We start from the raw sequence: 18,449 nt of genomic DNA, 5'->3' as shown, positions 1-18,449 counted from the left end.
ATACCCTTGTGTATAATAACTGCCAAGTTACATTTACACTAAAATTAATGTGAAATAAATGAATAGACATGGGCCATGTCACATGGCGGTGGCGAAAATGAATAAAACGTTAAGTGGCTGGTCGATACTACAATGTTTTATTTATTTTCACTCACCGTTTAGAAAAAAGAATAAACAGCTTTTAAATACAAAAATGTTCGCACTTCATTTATTTCCAGCATATTGACGATGCGTCAAGGTAACGCGACACGCGACAGAACCACGTGAGAAGGCCGAATATGATTGGTCGGTTTTTCGAGCTGCCCAGAAGAGTTGACTTGCTTTTAATTGTTTGCTCGTTGTTTAGTTGAGTTGTTAAGTTTCGCGGTATTATTGATTAAAGACATTTATTGTTAGTTTTTTGGTAAAAAATGTGATTTTGTTACGTTAAGCAATACTGAAGGATATCAACCGTTGTAAAAATTGTTAAGTTTTTGACTTAATTCGGAAACTGTTTAGATTTTTTTTTAATATCAATTAATTATGGACTGTGTGTTAAACGATTGCTCTGCATGTTTGGAATATTTAAATCAAAGACATGAAGTTACGAAAAAGGAAGCATGCAGAAAGGCAAAACTTTCCCTCAATCGAAATGAGTTCAGTGAAATTGTTTTGTGTGTTGATGGACTTTCAAGATTGCCAAACAAATATGTGCTAAACAATGTCAAAATCCATTGCAAATTTATTAAAGAAGGCAAAAGCACATTGCAGTTACATGACCAAAATGTCAGAATCATGTTATCAAACTGTCCTCCAGAAAGTTTAAAAAACTTTCTCAAGGTCTTATCAGTAAAACTAACACATTTTAAATCAGGCGCTGCAATTTCTGCACGCAAAAAGATGATGCTCTGTCTTCCAAAACAGTTGGATTACATTAGTCCTCTTAATGAAAAGGACATTGCAGCAGTAAACAAAAAACGACAAGACAATAATAAAAAGACTGAAGAAACCAGAAAACGCAAACAACCATTGACGGACACGACCAATTCAAAGATCGATGTCGTAACTGAGCCACCAACAAAAAAGAGAGACTTAAAATTGGCTGAAAATAAACTTGACACTGAACAATTGCATGTGATAAATATAATAAAACAGGGCAAAAGCATATTTTTCACTGGCAGTGCTGGAACAGGAAAATCATACCTTCTCAGGCAGATAGTTGGAATGCTTCCACCGGCTCAGACAGTGGTTACAGCGAGTACAGGTGTAGCAGCCTGTCACATTGGTGGTATGACACTTCATTCCTTTGCTGGCATTGGTCAGGGGAGTGAAAATATCGCTACATCCATTCAAATTGCATTAAGTCGCAAAAATGTTGTCAAACAGTGGAAGGCTTGCAAGTATTTAATCGTTGATGAAATATCCATGATTGATGGAGATTACTTTGACAAAATTGAAGCAGTTGCTCGTGCTTGCCGAAAGAACAGCGAACCATTTGGTGGAATCCAGCTTATTCTTTGTGGTGATTTCTTTCAGCTTCCACCAGTCTCAAAAGGAAAGGGAAAAAAGAAGTTGTGTTTCCAAAGCTTGTGTTGGCCTAGATGTGTTGAATATTTGTGGGAGCTAAAAGTTGTGTATCGCCAATCGGACAAGCAGTTTATCAGAATATTACAAGACATTCGGATTGGAAAATGTGACTCAACGGCCATGAGTGTCCTTAAAGCAACAAGACATAATCGGCTTGAAAAAGACAATATTGTTGCCACAAAACTTTGTACACACAGGGAGAATGTTGACCAAACTAATTCAGATGAACTGGAACGGTTGGAAAGCAAACCTGTGGTTTTTGAAGCCCAGGACAGCAATGACGCTTTTAGTTCAATGATGGATAAACTTCTACCAGATACAAAATCTATTACACTCAAAGTGGGGACTCAAGTGATGCTGACAAAAAATCTTGATGTCAGTAAAGGTTTGGTCAACGGTGCCCGTGGTGTAATCACCACTTTCAAAAACTCACTGCCAGAAGTACGGTTTTTATGTGGTACTGTGGTTATTATCAATAGAGAACGCTTTATCGCCAAAATCAGTTTTGATGTAACAGCAGTTCGAAGACAGCTTCCACTAAAACTTGCTTGGGCTATTTCAATCCACAAAAGTCAAGGAATGTCCCTAGATTGTGTGGAAATGTCTTTGTCCAGGGTTTTTGAAAATGGCCAAGCATATGTGGCTTTATCAAGAGCCAGATCACTTAAAGGCTTACGAGTTTTGGACTTTGAACGAACATGTGTTAGGTCAAATGTAGATGTTTTGAGGTTTTATAGAAAATTACGAGAAAATCAATCTTGCCAAATTTATCACAAATTGGTGGTATAAATTGTATCATGCACATTAACATGCAGTTTAGTGTTGTGTTTTTATCATGTCACTGTCTTCATTTACATTATTTTTTGCTTTATGATATGTGGTGAAAAATTGCACAGCAAAAATAACTGCAAAACCTGCCATTTTTGTTGTTGCTTTTACCTATCTTTAATTTTTTTGTTACTGTTGTTATGTTATATGTCGCCTATGATGTCAAATTTTTGTTGTCTGGTTATCGAATTAAACCTATTTTATTTTAAGGTTACTGAAGGTAACTGTAATATATTCTGGTAATTGTTATTATTCTGTGGCTCAACAAGCCAAGATGTCATTTCCTCCAGGAGTTCCCATTCAAATACCAGGATCCATGTATGCTACCACCACCGTGCCATCAGGTAGAAATACAGCTTCATTGTTGTGTATAAAACTGTGGATAAATATATATTTAATTCCTTATGTAAGTACTTGTAATATTTAAGCGATTGCTGCCAGGCATAATATCAAGTTTGTAGAGCTCTTCTGGCAAATGTAATTTTATTCCGACGTTTCGACGTTACATGTAATATTTGCAGAACTTATAAGTTAATTGGTTTGTCTTCCTAAATCACAACTAGGGTAATGGTGCCATTAGTTAATGTGAAAGATAAACATGTAATATATCATTTGTGTTAAAGTGGAAGTACATTATTGGTAAAATCAAATCTTTACTTTGCAACTAAAAGTTTAGATGCTGGAATGCAAGAGCGAAGCTTGGTTTCTTGTTAGATTCTCAGGAAGTTTTTGTGCAAGTCTTAAATAAAATAAGTGTCCTTACTTTCTTTTAATTGATACTTATTGTTGTGCAGGGGCAATGATGGTACAAATGGCTCCGGTAAGACAATTAGCTATGGTAAGAGACGGTTGTGGTGGTTTATACAAATACCACATTCTCTTACCTATTCTTTCAGTAAATGCTGTATGCGATAAGCTCTGTAATTATATTTGTAATCGCAACTGAATGTTGTATGATTGTTGAAATGTAACATTATACCAGACGCTGAATTTTAGAAAAAAACAGTGTACATTTTAGTCTCCGACTCTAGCAACAAGCTACCTAGCAGCACACAATAAGAAATGCGTATGTCTTTTTTTACCTAACCTGTTATGTGATGCTTTCTTGATTATGTGTTTCAACGATTTTTGTTTACCTCATGTTTAAATTAACAGACTGAGACAAGCAGTTGTAAGGTCTGTGGATAGTTTTGTTGCACTGCATTTATTGGTTGAACTGTATAACCTTCGTTATTGTGCATTTGCTTACCTGTGGTTGCCAAAACCATCCATTGCAAAAAATGAAACTGCACTGTGCATTGTCAATGTGTAGTAATGCATGAGGCACATTCTTTTGATGGAAGAACTGCCTGCTGTACTTTTGCATGCCTAATATATCATGCTAATTGCTTTTTAAACTGTTAATCTGAAATTAGATAGCAGTCATGCCATAATTAACACATGAATTATCACTGTATATATGGTTATTATTTTAAATCATTAAGCCAAAAAAATTGTCTGTAAAAAAAGACAGCCCAAGTTTTATGTTTTCTAATTGATTTTCTACATTAAAATCTTATTGATATATTTTACCCATTGCTACGCATAACTGCATGATTTGTGAGGTACATTGTTTGCAACATGTACTTCTGTTTGTTATACTTGCATGCTAGCGTGAGGGTGCATAATTCACAAAGCAATATGTTGTTAACTGTTTACGGACGCAAATCAACTGTCGGTAAGACCTTTGTAAGCCATTTAACATGTGTTTCTGTGCTTAGAATTTCTTAAACTTTAGTGTGGTTGTCAGGGCTGTTTGGTGTGCGAGCGTGCATTAAACATAGATAAATGTTGAGTTAACTATAGAACAATATTGCCATGTAATTTTGTACACGGGACTAAGGTGGTGTCATTTTTGTAAGGTTCCAACCCAAGTGATGGTGCGACCAGTGGTTCGAACACCGCAGCCAACATTTATGACTGCCATTCGTACACAACCTGTACCACAAATGGTTGCAGCCCCTGCTCAAATTGTCCAACCCACTAATCAGGTAAATGGGTACTAACATTTATTTTCAAGTAGTTTATATCAGTAATGTCAATGTGAGTTGATTCTCTTTAGATTTGGATTAAATCACCACCAGTCCCTGCAACAAACACAACTGCACCTGTCGCTGATACAAAGACCATCAGTGCAGAACCTGTAAGTTTTACCTTTCTACTTTTTTAAACCAAGCGTAAACAATACATGACATTTTTGGGCAAAAATTACCTCATTACATTTTTTTGAAACAAACTTATCTCATTGAAAAAATTTTGTTTTTTGACATAGACTGTCACAGCAAAGAATGGTAACTCAGATGAACCTTCAATCACCGTATTTGTGGGCAACATAACAGACCGTGCTTCTGATGCTCTTATACGACAAATTTTAATGGTAATACTGTTGTTAGATGTGAAAGTATGTTTGCAAAAAAATTTAATAAATTTTTTAAATCTTGATGTATATATTTAATCAGTGTAGTTTAATAAATATGTTTACCAATGATCTACTGCCTTTATTTTCTAGCTAAAGTTACAATTTTGGTGTTTCTTAGAAATGTGGTTCAGTGTATACATGGAAACGGGTGCAGGGTGCCTCTGGCAAGTTACAAGGTAAGTTTAACATGGCTGTACTTTTAAAGTCTTTTAAAATACCTAAATCACATTTTTTTCAGCGTTTGGTTTTTGTGAATACCGTGACCCTGAATCAGCATTAAGAGCAATTGAAATTCTGCATAACTTCGAACTTGGAGACAAGAAACTGCTCGTAAGTATAAGTAACCATGTCTACTTTGTTCTATTATATCTAGTGATGTACCGAATCGGAGAAATTTCAATTCGGCCGAAACCGAATATTCGGCGGATTTGCCGAATAAATTAGGCCGAATCAACCGAATCATTTATGACGTCACGCGGAGTCGTACCCTACGCGTTTGACATGAAAACATAAGTTTATCTACCTGGCAATTAGTACAGGATGGTTGTGTTTCCTCCTTATTTTGGTTCTGTGGGGTGTAACATTGCCTCAATCATGATTTCCAACCCGACAATGAATTACTGATTTTTTGTCTGCAGTTGAAAAAGCGATATTGTGTTAAAAAATATATTGATTGACGCGATTTTTGTTGGTACTAAGAAGAAAAGACACGTTTACGCTTTAAATGTGTGTTCGTAAAAGATTCGGTTTCGGCCGAATCACAATAAATAATTCGGCCGCAACCGAATCTTTGCAAAACTGATCGATTCGGCCGAATAAATTCGGCAAATCCACCGAATATTTGGTACATCTCTAATTATATCCAAACCTCGGTTAAACCTTCACCTAATTCGGACAAAACAGTTCTAATGATTTGTAATTTGGCAAGGCTTGAACTGACCGACATCGGTTGATCAGGACAAATTTTTGGTTCAAACAGGTCCAGATTAACTGAGTTTTACTGTATTTTTAAAATTTCACCCCTTTACTACTGAACATAATATGTTTTATAAAATCCTCTATTTTAACTCCAGGTCAAAGTTGATGCAAAAACACAGGAACTGATCGATGATTGGAAAAAGAAAAAAGGCTTAGTGGTAAGTGCAACAATAATAATGTGTAGTTCTGTCATGAATATACACATCGTGTTGTTATCTATACTCACTGCCTTTCAAGACGCTGCACACATTGTTTTTTTAAGAACTTTAAATTTTTGCTAAACTGTTTCACTTCATTGCTTTGACGTCTGCAAAATTTCAAGACCTTAAAATACAACTAGTATTTTGTTTAGTATGCAATCTGGTGGACGAAACATTTTTCAGTATTTTCAATATTTTTTTATTTCTATAGAATGATGAAGGTAAAGAGGAAAGGACTCTGCCTGGCTTGGTTGAAGCTAAAGCTGGATTAGAAATTCTGCTGCAGGAATATCAGTCTGACTTAAGTGTGCCTAAAGTTGTCGTTGAGAAAGAAGAGATTGCCCTTCCACCAAAACTGGAATACACAACACCTACTGTGAGAGAATCACACAATGTGGAGGTAAACAATACAGGCTTAATCACAGTGAACGTTATAGCAACTAAACCATTTCTTAATTATTGTACCAGGATCTAAGCTATTTATGTTGTACACTGGTTGACAATGTTTAAAATTTTTTTTGACTGTTAAAAACTTATTTTTTTTCACATATAAAACTGAGAAAATATTTTGTATGTGTGTATTATTAACTGGCTGTAAATACATTTTAAACCAAGACAACTTTACTAAATGTGTGGGTTTTAGGAAAATTTGGAAGAGCTGGCTCTGGAGGATGAACAAAAGAATTTTATCAGCAAGGAGATTCGGACATTTCGTGAATCGCAAAAGGTTTGTTAACTTACTTGAATCAATTTTAACAAAAGGTCCCAATTTTTTATCAGTGGCAAGGTTATTTGTTTGACAAAAGCCAATACGCCGCTTCCAACCTCACTAACAATGTAAGTATGTCACCTCGAACTTTACAAGTTTTTCACCAGTTGTGTCCATCAGTTTGTGTGTTTTCAAATGTAACATGAAATACTTGCAAACTGTCATATGCATGTTTTACCATGGGCCTCTTTTATGTGCCAGTGATAAACTATTACACACATTCGCACAACTAGTCGAGGTTCGAAAGCTTTGCATCCATCTAAGTTCTTGACTCTTGGAGTTTGTCGTAAGTAGCACCCAATACATTAATTCTTATTGTGCTTTAACAAGTTCTTTGCAGGTTGTCATCAATTTTGATGCTTTTCTGTAAAGAAATGCTGCTTTAGTCACAATCTACTTAACTTGTGCAAACTTTTGTACAGTTTTTTTTTAATTTAAACAATGTTTGATTAGTTTAGGGTTAACCGTTTTTCTTGCAGGTTTGCGTAAAAGTTCTATTTTTCTTGTGTAACAGTTATATTAATACAGAACTTTTTTAAAAGTGCGTGCTCATGTATATTATGCCAGCATTGTGTAATGTACATTAAGACAAGTGCTTAACAACAACATTTTAGCTGTAAACTGGAAATAAACAGAGTTGGTTGTGAATATATTTTGATGTCAATACCCTACTTTGATTGCTTGCGAACTTGGATAACCTTGGAACACATCTACATTATGTTAGAATTTCATGGAAGGAAAGTAAGTCCTTGCGTAAAACTAAATTGTAGGTTAGGGATAAATTCATTACACAACGTTTTGCGATAAATGTTTTATAATAATTAAGCTAGTTTAGGGTACTTAGAATTAGGGCAGGCTGATATAGACTTCAATTTACACCCGCACACCTCAAACATTTTAGTAACAGAAATTGAATTTTTCACTGTTAAACTAGTATATATTTATTTGATGCATGATATGATATAGTAAAATGGAAATTGCACAATATGCTACGATAACTAAGCAGTGTAAAGACGAAAAATTTTAAAAAGCAGCTAGCAATAAGAATTATATTTTCAGTATGAATTCTTTAAAGCCTTGACCTCAAACGTAGGGCAAATAGACATAGCTACTTACACATTTCATCCAAGCCTTTCTAGCGGGTGCTTGCTAAGTCTCTATTTGAAAAGTATCAAGCACTTCAATCTTGTGGAACCCTACAACATGGACAACTAACTTTTGATGCTCTGGAGGTGATAATATCATCATGTATCTTTGCAAGTAGCATTTTCATCACTGTTTAAACCCAAAACTTCTCAACACAAAGTTGCATTATAAAATAATTGTGCGAGTAACGTTAAAAAACTGTTCGGTGTGCGTCATATTACATCTGGATGCATATTGTGTTATAATTGGAACAGATTGAAAAGTCACACAAAACACAGGATTGCTGGGACTTTGGATGAAATTGGAACTGAAGATTAGAGATCTTTCCAAATGTTTTTGTAACTATTTTTAGCGTTAAATATTGTTTTGCTTACACCCTGCACTGTGATATGTTTTATTTCAGATCATTGATGCTTTTGTTTTGTAACATAACATATTTGTTTGTAGGGATAGATTATGTCTTGCTGTTTGTTATCAATTGCTTTGGTGTCGCGCAGATTCAAGAAGAAAAAGCAAAACATGACGATGAACGACGAGACAAGGATCGTCATCGTGATAAGGAGAGAACAAGAGATCGTGACAGTGAAAGAGATCGAGACAGAGAACGAGATCGTGAACGAGAGAGAGAACGGGAAAGAGAGAGAGAAAGAGAACGGGAGAGGTTAGTTTTGGGCTGTTTCAAACACTAAAATGTTTATCATGAGTTTATTCATACACACCAAACACTTAAAGTAAAAAATTTATGGCTAAAGAACTTTTGGTATGCAACATTGCCTATTTGCTGCTACTAATATCAGCATAAAAACTCAGTACTTCCAGCCTTAAAGTTGTGTTGGCGCTGTTTGCAGATATACCACATATTGTAATAGATACAACAAGGGTTTTAAGATATAAAGGTAAATAATGGGTTTTTGAAATACATCTTCTTGCTTGAAGTAGACGAAGAAGTCCGAGATCAACCAGCAGAAGATCAAGTCGGTCTCCACGAAGAGAAACTTCTCGCCGATCGTCTCCTCCGCATCGACGAAGAAGTCCTCTAAGAAGGTAAATCTACAAAGATTACTATATATGGGACAAAATGTAGGTGTGTTAGCTGTGTGATTGCTAAAGCTTTTAGTGATGGGACGATACCAGGTTTTGAAGCGAGTACCGATACCGAGTACGAGTACCACATGTATATACCTTCGATACCGAGTACGATTACCGAGTACAGGTGTAGTGTGGTACTTAGTTGTATATCACTGACTAATCTACTGCCATGGTCGGGGTACAGGCATGCCGAAATATGTAATCTCCACGTGATAGCAGAAAAGATATACGTAAACTGGCGGAACTTTTTTCCAAGTTTGTGCTGTCCGAAGCAAATAATGGCATAAAGTTGCCCGTATTCTTATGGTTTAACTCGGCCTTTGGTACTCGCACATTGGTATCGAAAACTGAGGCAAAATATTTTGATACCGAGTACGAGTATTGATACCACTGAAATCGTTCGATACGGAGTACCAAGTACTCGTCCCATCACTAAAAGCTTTAGATTAAGCTGCCAAAAGTATTTTTTAACTAATGGTACAAATGTATACTTGTGGGTCATTCCATGTCAAACGTCCCAGAAAAATGGCAAAATGTAACCCACCCTCTCAGATTTTTATCAAATTTCATATGTCCATGCAGCTAGTTGCACTGATTTCAACAACAAAAAAATATTTGAAATCTATCAATGTTTCACGAAGTTATGACATTTTGAAAATATGTCAAATATGTGATCACTGCAGCGACGCGCATCAATGCTTTTTGATAATACTGTGTTTAAAATGTCATATTTCTTTCTAATTTGTATATTGTGGTCATTTTGGTAGGTTAGGTGAACCTTTAGGACATTCTCAATCACCTCATTACAGTTTTTCATGTTTTTGAAATATGGGTCAGTAATTGAGGGGGGTTCAGTTTGGGGGTATGCGAATGTGCATTCATGCGTAACGACAACTTTAAAAGCTCATATCTTGAAGAGCACACTAGCTAGAAAGTTAAGTAATGGCTCAAATGAAAGCTCTTGCTGAGTACTTTCCTTGTTCTTAATTTTATGATGCTTCTCTGTAATTTGTTTAAAGGAGGGTCATAATAAAACACAGGTTCATTTTTCGGATATTTTTGTGATACTGCGTCTATTATCTATACTTTATGTGCCCTAATTTGTTATTAAAAGTTGTTAAGATGCAAAAGTTTAGTGTAGGTGTCTCACTGGATACTGAATGCCACAAAAAGACATATCCAACACAAAAACAAGGTATTTTACCAATTGACTTTCTAACAGATGAAGAGCAAGTGCTTCTGAATATTCGAGTTACTGCTGATAAGGGTAATGAATGTTGTTTGGAGAACGTATGTATTTTCCACAGGTACAATTACATTGGTCGGTACCCTTCCTTGCAGAAGAAGTGTTGTGATCATTTTCGAGTCCACAGTAAACCAGTCAAAAATCGTAATATACGTCCTATCACTTGGGAATATTACCAAAAATATAAAAATTACAATTTAAACATTGCACCGTGAAAAGGTGTGATTTTCCCTTTTGAGGTAGTCGTTTCTCTTGACCAATTGCTTGGGTATCATTGTGGGGACTTGTATTTTTCTGCTATCGTACTGTCACTGTTCCTAATTTTTTTTCATTTTAGAGATAATGTTGTCAAAAGATTTTATTTTCATTTTGTCTTCGTCTTTAGTGTCAGGTTGGTCTTGCTATAGGTCTACATCACTGACATTAAAAAAATTGGACATCTTTGCATGAAGGGTATCATTAATTTGACATAATTTTCTTTGCCCATAGAAAATGTTACTGCTTGAAGGCACACTATGCAACTTCACAGGTAATCACCTCAACGCTCTGTAAACTTTCATTAAGCTTGCTGAAAGATGCGTTTGCTTTAACAGTAGATGCAATGTTACATATTTCACTGTCAGTCGAACTCGAAGCTTCTTCATTTGATGATACATTTTGAAGGATAGTTTCTTTAAGTCTTGTACTGCATTTGGCACACACCGTTTTTTTCTGGTACAATATTTAAATTACAATTTTTATATTTTGGTAACATTCCCAAGTGAGTGGACGTATATTACGATTTTTGACTGGTTAACTGTGAACTTGAAAAGGATCACAACACTTCTTCTGCAAGGAAGGGTACCGACCAATGTAATTGTACCTGTGGAAAATACATACGTTCTTCAAACAACATTCATTACCCTAATCAGCAGCAACTCAAATATTCAGAAGCACTTGCTCTTCATCTGTTAGAAAGTCAATTGGTTAAATACCTAGTTTTTGTGTTGGATATGTCTTTTTGTGGCATTCAGTATCCAGTGAGACACCTGCACTACACTTTTGCATCTTAACAACTTTTAAAAACAAATTAGGGCACATAAAGTATAGATAATAGAAGCAGTATCACAAAAATATCCGAAAAATGAACCTGTGTTTTATTATGACCCTCCTTTAAACAAATTACAGAGAAGCATCATAAAATTAAGAACAAGGAAAGTACTCAGCAAGAGCTTTCATTTGAGCCATTACTTAACTTTCTAGCTAGTGTGCTCTTCAAGATATGAGCTTTTAAAGTTGTCGTTACGCATGAATGCACATTCGCATACCCCCAAACTGAACCCCCTTTAATTACTGACCCATATTTCAAAAACATGAAAAACTGTAATGAGGTGATTGAGAATGTCCTAAAGGTTCACCTAACCTACTAAAATGACCACAATATACAAATTAGAAAGAAATATGACATTTTAAACACAGTATTATCAAAAAGCATTGATGCGCGTCGCAGCAGTGATCACATATTTGACATATTTTCAAAATGTCATAACTTCGTGAAACATTGATAGATTTCAAAAATTTTTTTTTTGTTGAAATCAGTGTAACTAGCTGCATGGACATATGAAATTTGATAAAAATCTGAGGGGGTGGGTTATATGGCCTGGGCAGTTGACATGGAATGACCCTTGTGCATTTTTTAATCAAACATTATTTACTTGTGAACTATAATCCTGTAGTTTATAGTGGTGCAAACAGAAGTTGTTCACATGTTACACAAAAGTTGTTGGTGTGCCACAGTTTGGGCCACCCTATCTTAGTTTCCTTGGAATGGTCAGATGTTATTAGCAAATCTAAATCTTACGTTCGTAAATACACACTAGTGATGGAGTAATCCCAGATTTTGAAGCGAGTACCATGAGTATATACCTTCGTACTTAAATATAGTGTTGTACTTAGTTGTGTATCACTAGCTAATTTATCTGTCGTGGCCAGGGTACATGTGCACACACACAAAAAATATGATTTCCACACAATAGCGAAAAAAATATATGTAACCTGGCAGAACTTTCCCCGATTTTATGCTGTCCGAAGCAAATATTGGCAAAAAGTTGCCCATATTGTTACAGTGTAAATCGGCCTTCGGTATCGGACATTGGTATCAAAAACTGAGGCAAAATATTTTGATACCGAGTACGAGTATCAGTACCACTGAAATCATTCGATACTGAGTACCATCACTAATACACACATCATCCCACAGAACAACACGATCACCTCCTCGTCCCAGTCGCAGATCCCGCAGTCCTCCTCCTAGACGTCGAAGGAGCATCAGCAGAAGTCCTGTGTCATCCTGGAGGAGAGGAGATGTTGATGATGAGGACATGGAAGCTCAAGAGAGGAGGAAGTTGGAGAGGAAGATCAGAGAGAAGGAGGCTGCTTACCAAGAAGTAAAATCAAATAGCTTTGGTTACAAAATAACAAAACAATTTTGGATCCAGGTATTTGTCTGATTCGGTTAAGTTGGAAAAAACAAACCTTAATACGTTGAAAATGTGTTGTTTTAAATGTTAGCCCCATCGTCCTTTTTACATGACAAAAATTGTATTTAGTTTTTCAACCCATGGATTAAATGGCATTATGTTTTTTTTTTGTTGCAGCGTTTGCGTCAGTTTGAGACTCGGGAGCGACGAAAGAAACGAGATCTGGACAAACAGGATGAGAGAGAGCGTGAGACGAGAAAGGAGATGGTTCGTGAGGCAAAACGACTCCGTGAGTTTTTGGCAGATTACGATGATGATCGTTTTGATGGCAAATATTACACGTAAGTTTCTTGCACACAACTTACATTAAAATACACTTTTTGCCAAAGCCCTGCACAGAATTAAGATTGCTAGTGCCTAAAATCCTTTATTGTCCTTTCACTTATAATAGTAGTTGACCAACTCAACAACATTGCCTATGTGTCGTTTGTAGCAAAAATCAAGTAAACCTGCAATTGTATGCTCCTTATGTTAATACCCAGTGTTCAGTCTAGTATGTACAAAATTGTTTAATTTATTTTTGCAATATGACTTGGATTAGTTGTAAATTTTGCTCATTAATATATTTGGTCTATTTTTTGCTATGCGTTTTAGTAAAACAATTGAAGCTTACTGATTTAGCATAGTGATTGACATTTTTGTAAATCGTTGAACTAGTGGCAGTGCGTTGATGAAGCGTCAACGTGAGAGGAAGCGTGAGATGGATATGGATGACAGAGATCGCAAAAAGGAGCAGGATGAAATTGATGTCCTCCGTAAGAGATTGATTGAAGAGAATCATCCGGATGTTGATACTGCCATTGCTAAGGTACATCTTTGTGTTGAATTCACTAGAAATATAACATACAGTGATAAAGTTACGATGATCGAATGCTTTCATAGTCACTTGAAATTTCGTTTCGAACTGAATGTCCTCATTTGTTATTATATTTTGCTATATTTATGGGTCCCCTTCCCTGAAGGGGACACATATTGTTTTTGTCCGTATTTTTTTTTTCTTTTTTTCTTTTTTCTGTCTAACGCTGGTTTGTAACGCTCGTTTGGTCAAGAAAGAGTGCTTCAAATTTATTCAAATTTGGACATATGTTAGATATTAATCCAAACTTGGTCCACCTGAAGTTTGACCCCAAATTACCCAACGGTTCACCCACAGGCCCCCGAAACGTAAAAATTTTAACGCTGGTTTGTAACGCTCGTTTAGTGAAGAAAGCGTGCTTCAAATTTATTGAAGTTTGGACATATGTTAGAAATTAATCCAAACTTGGTCCACCAGAAGTTTGACCCCAAGTTACCCAGCGGTTCACCCACAGGCCCCCGAAACGTAAAATTTTTAACGCTGGTTTGTAACGCTCGTTTAGTAAAGAAAGAGTGCTTCAAATTTATTCAAATTTGGACATATGTTTAATATTAATCTGAACTTGGTCCACCTGAAGTTTGACCCCGAATGACCCAGCGACACACGCTCGTTTGGTCAAGAAAGACACTGTAGGCAGAAGTCCCAAGAGAGTACGTTTACGAATAATAGGGCAGAGCGGGAAGGCTCAGCTTGACGTCGGACAGACGTTTTACGAGACGTCGTTTCGGTGATTAGAAATCAGCTGTTTTGCACAGCAATGCTATGTCGTTTTATTAAGTTATCACTCACATTTTCAGTTTCGGCAAAGGTTTCACACATATGACGCGATTTAAACCTAATAAGCGTGCTTCGGTTTCGTATAATGTCAAGCAAAACTTTGTTAAACAAACTAAATATAAAAAATAAACTTGACTTTTTTACAAGATAAAAGTTTTTTTAAATGCTCGTTGTCAGGTTGGCCGCTGCATGACCACGGGTTACTTAAGGTCAATTAGTAGGTATTACTAACACAGTTCAGAACTTTCTTTCGTCATAACGTAGCGTTTTTTTTTTTTTGAATCAAATACCCAAGGCATGTATAAATTAGGTCAAACGGTGTTGTTGAACACCAAGGACGGCGTGCTATTGAAAACGGTGTCAAAAGGTCAAACAGTCGTTTGGTGTGTGCATCCTAAAAGGTTACTACATGTCAATGGTACTCGTTTTGCGAAACAAAGTTAAATGAAAAACTCGTTTTACGAAACAAAGTTAAGCAAGAGATTAAATTGAAAGTATTTGTTTCGTTCTTTTTTAATGTTTTTGTAATTATATGACAATAATAGTGCAAAAAAATACAACAAAATTTTTCATTGTTGGGTTAATGCTTTCTAAAAATTTGTTTTAAGAATTTAAAAATCACCGCAACATTAGTTTACCGTAAATCCGCACAAACACGCGTGTGGGGACCCATTAGTTTTTGTTTACAAAAACAATCATATGTGTAGATCAAATGATGTGTATAGTAAATTGGTAAATATCGTATAGAATATATAAAATGGAAGTATATCAGAAAGCCACTATTCTAGTTTTTTGATGGCATGAGCATTTGCCTAAACATTGGGAATAAAAAAGCATGGTGCCTTCTATGTCTATTTGGGCGGTTATTTGTTATGTCCATCGTTAGACTTATGAACAGATCCATGTATAGCACTTCAAAGTGCTTGATTTTGTTTGTTCATAAAAATAAACAAAGGCATTCTTAGGTAGCATTTGTTAAACTTTTTGCAGTTTGTACAGGTACCTGGCCATGTTTTTACACTTCTATAGCTTTAAAAGTTATAGTATTAAAACATTTATTTCTTAAACGCAGGTTATTAAGGAAACAGAAGAAATTTGGGTCCCACTTATTCAACCTGATACTCCACCCAGAAAATCCCCTCCACCTGTTCCACAAAATGCTGAGTCATCATCGTCATCATCTTCTGATGAGTCGGGTTCTGACTCGGATGGGGATGTGAGTATTTTTAAACATACAACTAGAGATTGGCTGAGATATTGCTTTCAATGTGTTCCTGAAAAAAATGTTGTTTGTTCTGTGGAGGACATTCTGTACCTGACAGATAGGCTTTTGAAGCTGTGCATTGTAGACTTGCTTTCTCACCTGCCGTGATAAACTGTAAATAGAATTTATCATGATTTTGTGGCATTTTTTTAGAAATCTGATTCTGATTCAAGCAACAGTGACTCAGCGGACGAACAGATTACCAGAAAAAAACATAAAGTGCAAGTGAAACAGGAAAAACAGGTAAATTGTTAAACAACATACAAAAAAACAGTATTTTTTTCTTTTTGGAACTAAAACGTGGAATTGGGAATGTATGTAATGTTACAATGCACTGAGCATTAACATGAGATGTTCGGCGCTCGATCAAACAGAACATTTGCAGTTTTGGTCCATCCATAATATACACTTATGCCTCCGTCTTTTGAAAACATTGTTTTGTATTTAGTCAATATTCCATGTACCGTAATAAACTGACACACTTCTAACTTTTTTCAGCAAATGGTTGCCACTCTTCAACCAGTGAAAGAGGAGCCTCCACAAGCACAACTTTTTCCCACAATGCAACCGGTCATTGATCCAGCACAGCTCAGTGATTCTTCCCAACCTGTCGTCAAAATGGAATTTTACAATTCCAGAAATTCACCAGCACAACGTAAGAACCATTGTACAGTTTATCAAGGCATGGCTATCATTTTTTGTTCTTGTTTGAAGATATTAGATCATGTTGAATGAAATTTGAGATCAAGTTACCATGTTGGATTTATTTCACACACTATTTTTTTAACAAGCTCATTTTGAAGAAAACAATCATTTGTAACCAATTGGGAATGTTTTAAATTTGCATTTGACAACTTGTCTTAGCCAACATAACAACAAAAATATTTTGTCTGTAGAAGCTGCAACTGCTGTCCCACCACTACAAGAACCCATAAGTGAAATTCCCATTGTCAAAACTGAACCCCAACAGCAAGCAGCATTGTAAGTTGATACAAAAGTTTCATCAGCTCTTTGTGCTTGAAATAAAAAAACTGGTTTTGTTTCTTTCGCAAGCTATGCATGAAAACATATTTTTGTCGGTTAATTCAGGGCTTCTGGTTCCAAGCGCAAGAAGTTGAAGGTGTCGGACGTTTTTAACCAAGATGAGGAAGAAGATGAAATGCCAAAGAAGCGAAAACTTGTTCCCCTCCAATATACAGATGAGGAGCGGAAAGCTCTCAACCCACTAAAGTATGAATTGTTTGCTGAAATAACCATTTTAAGAATATTATGTATGTTTCTTAAGTATAACTTTTTATTTATTTTCATAGAGCTGCTGAAGATGAAAAGAAACAAGCAGAGGAGAAACGGAAAATGGTTCGCGCTTTGATTGAGCGAATTCCGACACAAAAGGATGATCTTTTCGATTACAGCCTCGACTGGTCTATGGTTGATCCGGTAATTTTTTTTTGTTAAACTATTTTAGCAAAACAGCAATAGTTAAAACCGACAAGGGTATAAACCTCCTCTGGATCATCCAAAGTGTGCTGTGATCGCTGGTCTGCATAGACGCTTCAGGGCTGATCCCAGTTGTGAATTTATGTCCATCTTAACCTCAATCAGTGGTTTAAAGGGAAACAATGTATTCCTATGGCAGAACGGCCAAATTGGGTGAACCAAACATGATCTAAATTCACATTACAATTTATAAAGGATGAACAAAAGAAAATATGTCCAAATTTTTCAGTTGACTGCAAATGAATAAAAACAAATACTTGAATGTTTTCATCTCGCACTTTTAAGACTTCATTTAGTTTTATGTTCTGCAGCATTTGCCTTTTGTGACCACTTGGTTAGAAAGTTCATATTAACTGACCAATTTTATACACAGAGCTTAATGGAAAAACGCATACAGCCATGGATCACTAAGAAAATTGTGGAATATATTGGTGAAGAGGAACCGACTTTAGTTGAATTCATTTGCAGTAAAGTAAGTCAAATCAATTCTACATTATTGTGCAAGAAACTTATGCAATGATGACCTTTAATCCCGCTTTAGATTATGACAAAAAGCAGCCCAGAGAAAATATTAGAGGATATCTCAATGGTTTTGGATGATGAGGCCGAAGTTTTTGTTGTTAAAATGTGGCGACTTCTTATCTATGAAACCGAAGCCAAAAAGGAGGGTCTTACAAAATAAAAGCGCCCACCAGTGTTTGTGGGTTGAGCTGATACGCGACAACAGTCAAGATATGTGCAGCTATGAAGTGACAAACCATTCCAACATTGTTGAAACAATCATACCTTGGTTTTCTTGTTGCGAGGGCTATTTTTCAATGTATAGCCATTTCTTCTGAAATAAATGCAATCTGTTGCATGTTGAGTCTGTTTTTATAAGCAGGTGTGTTGAGTGGTAACTCCAACGCTTAAGTTAAGCGTTGTTCCTTATAATGGTTGAAACACAATGGTAAGATTATAGTACGCCGGGCCTACAAAAGGCGTAATACTGACACCAAGCATTCACCATATGGCCAGGCGTAAGTTAGAAAATGTAGCCTGCAGTGGGATTCGAAAAACATGGCAGGAGTCTTTCTGAAACTCACGCTCTACCAACTGAGCTGCACAGGCTCATAGGAGAATGTGCTAAAAATCACAAGCACTGTTGCCTGCCTTTTATGCTGCACATGTCACCTTCCATGTAAGGGATCACCAGAGCAACACCATGGTAATATGTGAGGGTAGCAATGAATCTGCTGGCAAAATATATGTTGCGA

General features: G+C 36.0%; 2 protein-coding genes across 7 annotated transcripts; both read left to right on the top strand.

Moving 5' to 3' along the window:
- The first annotated feature begins 448 nt into the window (after positions 1–448).
- On the top strand, positions 449–2,604 carry LOC145238537 (ATP-dependent DNA helicase PIF1-like). The gene has a single exon (XM_080101740.1). It carries the CDS (start codon positions 523–525, stop codon positions 2,353–2,355), a length of 1,833 nt encoding a protein of 610 aa, XP_079957866.1. The 5' UTR covers positions 449–522; the 3' UTR covers positions 2,356–2,604.
- A 64-nt stretch (positions 2,605–2,668) lies between these two features.
- Positions 2,669–18,052, top strand: LOC145238536 (RNA-binding protein 25-like). Of its 6 annotated transcripts, none has more exons than XM_080101736.1 (24): positions 2,669–2,738; positions 3,189–3,214; positions 3,550–3,570; positions 4,296–4,424; positions 4,496–4,576; positions 4,706–4,810; positions 4,971–5,028; positions 5,091–5,182; positions 5,926–5,988; positions 6,242–6,430; positions 6,674–6,757; positions 8,443–8,606; positions 8,882–8,989; positions 12,520–12,706; positions 12,917–13,080; positions 13,457–13,607; positions 15,505–15,648; positions 15,850–15,939; positions 16,195–16,351; positions 16,593–16,677; positions 16,786–16,926; positions 17,007–17,133; positions 17,567–17,665; positions 17,735–18,052. In XM_080101736.1, exons 1-24 carry the CDS (start codon positions 2,669–2,671, stop codon positions 17,873–17,875), a joined length of 2,676 nt encoding a protein of 891 aa, XP_079957862.1. In that variant the 3' UTR covers positions 17,876–18,052. The 6 variants fall into 6 exon arrangements, with proteins under 6 accessions (XP_079957862.1, XP_079957861.1, XP_079957859.1 ...); XM_080101735.1 differs by having other exon boundaries at positions 3,189–3,232; positions 8,885–8,989; XM_080101733.1 differs by having other exon boundaries at positions 3,189–3,232.
- The last annotated feature ends 397 nt before the right edge of the window (positions 18,053–18,449 follow it).

Source organism: Phallusia mammillata, chromosome 7 (genome assembly GCF_965637545.1).
Source record: "Phallusia mammillata chromosome 7, kaPhaMamm4.hap1.1, whole genome shotgun sequence".
In the NCBI taxonomy this organism is placed as follows: Eukaryota; Metazoa; Chordata; class Ascidiacea; order Phlebobranchia; family Ascidiidae; genus Phallusia; species Phallusia mammillata.
Note: the sequence above shows the minus strand (reverse complement) of the source record. Positions and strands in the feature narration are given on the sequence as shown.

What these genes read in the sequence shown, in the direction of transcription:
- LOC145238537 (XM_080101740.1), top strand. Translation starts at nt 523, where the DNA reads ATGGACTGTGTGTTAAACGATTGCTCTGCATGTTTGGAATATTTAAAT.
- LOC145238536 (XM_080101733.1), top strand. Translation starts at nt 2,669, where the DNA reads ATGTCATTTCCTCCAGGAGTTCCCATTCAAATACCAGGATCCATGTAT. An exon ending in CTGAGACAAGCAGTTGTAAG is followed by an intron (nt 3,571 to 4,295) that starts GTCTGTGGATAG and finishes CATTTTTGTAAG; the next exon opens with GTTCCAACCCAAGTGATGGT. An exon ending in TTATACGACAAATTTTAATG is followed by an intron (nt 4,811 to 4,970) that starts GTAATACTGTTG and finishes GGTGTTTCTTAG; the next exon opens with AAATGTGGTTCAGTGTATAC.